This window comes from Myotis brandtii, unplaced genomic scaffold (assembly GCF_000412655.1).
Source record: "Myotis brandtii unplaced genomic scaffold, ASM41265v1 scaffold138, whole genome shotgun sequence".
Taxonomy (NCBI): domain Eukaryota; kingdom Metazoa; phylum Chordata; class Mammalia; order Chiroptera; family Vespertilionidae; genus Myotis; species Myotis brandtii.
Genome location: NW_005354915.1, coordinates 603,841 through 608,205, shown reverse-complemented (window position 1 = coordinate 608,205; position 4,365 = coordinate 603,841). Strand labels below are relative to the sequence as shown.

General features: G+C 61.6%; 1 protein-coding gene across 1 annotated transcript in view; it reads left to right on the top strand.

The window, feature by feature from the left end:
* The window catches only part of LOC102241808 (NADH-cytochrome b5 reductase 3), a 24,733-nt gene extending 20,477 nt beyond the window's left edge, over positions 1–4,256 (top strand). The window contains exon 9 of the mRNA XM_014535112.1: positions 3,927–4,256. Coding sequence (XP_014390598.1) covers positions 3,927–4,189 — 263 coding nt within the window. The 3' untranslated portion in view covers positions 4,190–4,256. The remainder of the gene's footprint in view (positions 1–3,926) is intronic.
* The last annotated feature ends 109 nt before the right edge of the window (positions 4,257–4,365 follow it).

Sequence of the window (4,365 nt, the reverse complement as noted above, 5' to 3'; positions counted from 1 at the left end):
TCCCCCCCCCCCCCCCCCCCCCCACACACACAGCTGGAAAACATCAGGGACGGGCTTGAACTCACAGGCTCCTCCCGAGCCCTGGCTGCACTGCCCCCTGCTGGACGAAGGAGGCTGGCCTTCCCCTGGGGCAGGTCTCCAGGGGCCGAGCTGGGGCCTGAATGCTCCCACGCTGTGGTTTGTACCCTGTTAGGCCTATTTTTCTCTCCAGTCATCAGCCCGGGGGTGGGCTAGACTGACGGACGGTCACCCCTGCCTGTCCAGGTGTTTAAGCTGTTTGCAAGGTCACACAGCTGATTGTGGAGGAGCCAAAGCCATGTAGGAGACAGTGAGTGAGGGCTGCCCCCCACCTTGAATAAGGTTGAACAAGCTCCCTCTGGGAGCTAAACGACTTCATCTCCTGCCTTAGGTAGACACGGATGCAAATTATCTTCGTTGCTGTGGGAAAAGCGGCCGGCCTGGGAGCTAAACGACTTCATCTCCTGCCTTAGGTAGATGCAGATGCAAAAAATTATCCTCGTTGCTGTGGGAAAAGCAGCAGGTCAGGCTTCTTGGTAGATAATAGCGGTGATGCTTGCTTCGGGGTTAGAGGCAATAGGGAGTGGTGGGGAGTGGGGCGAATTGGAGAGCATCTGCCCCCTCAGCTGCATGTCAATCAGCCACGCAGGAATTCCGCCTGCAGACCAGGCCTCTCCACTCGTTAAGGGAGCTGGACCTGCATTTTCATGGGAAATTTCAAATGTTAGAAATAACATTTTCTAAGTAGCCATGTAGGCGCCAGCTTCTGATCTCATTCGGTTCTGCCAGCCCCCCTTGCTTGGCCTCCAGCTTCTCACCCAGCCCCATAGTTCACTGGGACTCAACCATGTTGTGGGGCACACACTGCTCTCTGTTCCTCCCAGAAATGAGCAGATGGGCTCTGGGCTGGGCCCATCCCGGGAGAGGAGCCTCCCTCCTGGGCGACCAAATCGGGTCCTGGCCTCCTGGCCGAGAGCCAGACCCGGGCTGGATGGACTCCGGACCTGACAGCTGTGTCCCGAGGCCTCTGGCTGGACCGGCCATCCTGGGCCAGCTCACCTGGGTGACAGGTTCCCTCCCGGTCGGTCCCCCGCTGTGTGTGCTCATGAAGCCAGCCTGGCCCGGGGCTGATGTTCCAGTGGGTGAAGGAAGCAGGTTTATTGGTAAATCACAGAGCATGGTAGCAGGTGGCCAGTGAGACCGGGGAAGACAGCACCGTTGGTCGGGCAAGGCCTTGAGTGAAGGCCGGGGGTGGGGGTGGGGAGGGGCGCACTGGTTCTGCGAGTCGGAGCTGCTCTTCTAGCAAAGAAAGGAACCTTTCTCTTGCACCCAGGTCTCAACCAAAGGGGGGGAGTGAGGGGTAGGTAGCTTGTTCCGGTGCAGGTTCTAGAGTGGTAGGGGAGGCTCCCTAGCCACCACGGGAACCGCCTTGCTGTTGCCAATGGACGGCCCGTCCACTGCAGGAGGGGCCGACACTGACCCCTGCTGGTGGCACACGCAACGCCAAGACCAAATGCCGCCTCCCAGGGACTGTTGAACAGGACCAGATGCGGGCCCAGGGAGGTGCCGTGGGCTTTCTCCTCTCGTTTACATTTATGCTTAGCGCTTCCCTGACCCCCGTTTGGAGAGCATTAAGGTGTGGCTATAACGTTAGCATAAGCTGGACTTGTAGATGCTGAGGAAGAAATGGCAGCTGAGCAGCACAGCCATCCTGAGCTCAGCGGGGGCAGGAGCGGGGCCAGCCCAGGTGGCAGATGCAGCGGACATGCTCCCCCGTAAGCCACCTCCGTGCACGCGTGGAGAAAAGCACAGCCTGTAGAGATGGAGGTGTGCCATAGGCCTGCACATTCCTTCCGTGAGCAAATACGGTTCCGTTCCATCCGGTTTTTTACGAGGTCCTTTCAGATACGTTCCCAGCTATAAAAATGTCACGTGTCTGTGCCCTGACTCATTCCAGAAGGGCTGTTAGGCAGCTTAAGAAGACTCCCAGCGTGAGTCAGAGGGGTACAGACAGAGAGTGGGTGAGGAAGACAAGGGCAGGGCGTGATATAGAATCAGGAACGAGGTTTGTACAAAACCATGGACTGGGATGCACACTTGCTGCAGCTCCTGAGCTTCCCAGCAGCCAAAGGGAAAGGGGGATGTGGTCAGTGCCCATACGATAGAGAATGCTCCATTGCTCAGCACCCCATCGCCAAGGCGAGCTGGGACTGTGGCCCCTGGCACGGGACCCCGTAGAGTGGTGCTGTGAGTGTCCATCCAGCCAGGCCCTCGGTCTCCTGCGCCTGCCCTTGGCTTCCAGAGCTGTTTCCGTTGGTGTCCAGGGCTTTAGCGAGGCTTTTCCAGCCTGAAAACAGAGACCAGCCAGGTAATCGGGGTTCAGGGTGGAGGGACTCGGAGCAGAGCCGTCCCCAGCCTCTGCCAGCCCTGGTGGAGCACTGGGCCCTCTGAGCCAGCGTCCCTCCGTCTCCTCCCCCCTCCCATCTGCTGCCCTCCTCCCTCTGCCTGCTGCCTCTCCCACCATCCCCGCTGCCCCTGCGCCCCTCCCCCCAGAGCCCAGCTAGAGGATCTGCCTGGGTGACCACCCCACCCACTGGCCAGAGCGCACGGGCCGGCCTGGGCTTGGGCACTCACGGTGGGATCAGGAGGTGGCCAGTGGGGCTCCTTGGAGGGGAGGCAGCCATTTGTCTGTCTCGGGCTGAGCTGCTCGGCACAGGGGTCATGTGAGAGCCCTCAGTCCCTAAGGAGTGTGTGCCGCCCGAGCCTGGTGAGCTTCACACCGGGCCCCTCCTCCCTCGTCTGAAAGAGGAGGCAATGGTTAGGCTGCACGTTTGAAAGGTGGGAGACCCCCTCCCCCCTGGACCTCATGGCCCCGTGCGGTAGGCAGGATGGCACTGTGAGGACACGTGGACACTGAGGCACAGAGGGGTCGATGCCCAGCAGGTGGGAAGCCAGAGCCAGAGAGGTGGGCGGCTCCTCTTCCTCTGTTCTGCCCCTGGCGGTGCCCAGCGGTCAGAGCCCCACCCTCCCATCAGACTTCTGCCAGCCTTCGGTCCCCATTGGTCCACTGCACCCCTCTGAGCAGCCCCTACAGCGGGCCAGCCCCTGAGGGTCCGGTTAGACTAGAGCCCTTGCCAGCCTAGGTGCCAGGTTTTCACCAAGAGCACGTCAGTCACCCGGAGGAATGAAGGGAGGTTCCAGACCTCAGGCAAACCTGGAGATACACTGTGTGCGAGATGGGGTGCGGGCAGGGCCAAGACCGCTGTGGGGCCGGGGCCGCTGCGTCTGGGTCTTGCTATTTCCAGGCTCATTCACTGCTGGTTTAGGACACATTCCTTCCTTCATTGTTAATTGAGCAAGTACTATGTGCGGGCTGTCTGGGCACTGGGAACACAGCGCATGGGCCGGCACCCTGGTGGCGGCAAGTCAGATGGGGCCCGTGGAGGAAGTGTTGGTAGAGACTGTCACCTTGACCAGCCTGGAGCTGGACACTGGCTTGGGGACAGACCCCTGGGACCTGGAGTCTACATCCTAGCCGAGCGCATGCCTCCGTGTGTGACCTTGGGCAACTCAATTCTGGGTCCTCTGGGCCTCAGTTTCCCCGTCTGTAAAATGGGATCCTTAGCCCTCTCGCTGTCCACCCACCGGTGGTTCTGAGGGCCAAATGGAAGTGAAAGGCTTTGTGAACTGGAGACCCAGAGGGCTTGCGTTGTGCTGTGGGCAGGCCAGGCTGGGCGGGCATCAGCGCGAGGGTGGCTTGGATCAGCCTCTTCACTCTTCAGTGTTTGTCAGGAGAAGGGAAGCATTCTCGGGCCAGGACCTCATCCGCCGTGGGAGGGGTGCTGGGCAGGGGGGCCGTGCTTGGGTTCACCTAGTCTCTACCCCCCCTACCCCCCCCCCCCCCGCAGTTTGGGACTACAGCGAGGGCTTCGTGAACGAGGAGATGATCCGGGACCACCTCCCGCCGCCGGAGGAGGAGCCGCTGATACTGATGTGCGGGCCGCCGCCCATGATCCAGTACGCCTGCCTGCCCAACCTGGACCGCGTGGGCCACCCCACCTGCTGGGCTGGCCCCCAAGGCGCCCCTTCGGGATCGGGGTTCGGTTACTGTGGCCGCCACGGCCGCCTTCAGGACAGGCTCCTGTCTGACCCTCACTGGTTCTTACAGTGATGGCCGCCCGGGCTCGGTCCCTCCCCCAGCCCCACCCCGCACACTACTGGGCCAAGGCCGCCAGCACCCAGCTCCTCTGCCCTCCCAGAGCAGACCACAGGCGGAAATGACCGGAAATACACGGCAGTCAGAGCTGCGGGTGCCGGGGACGCCCCTGCCACCACCTGACCCCCGCC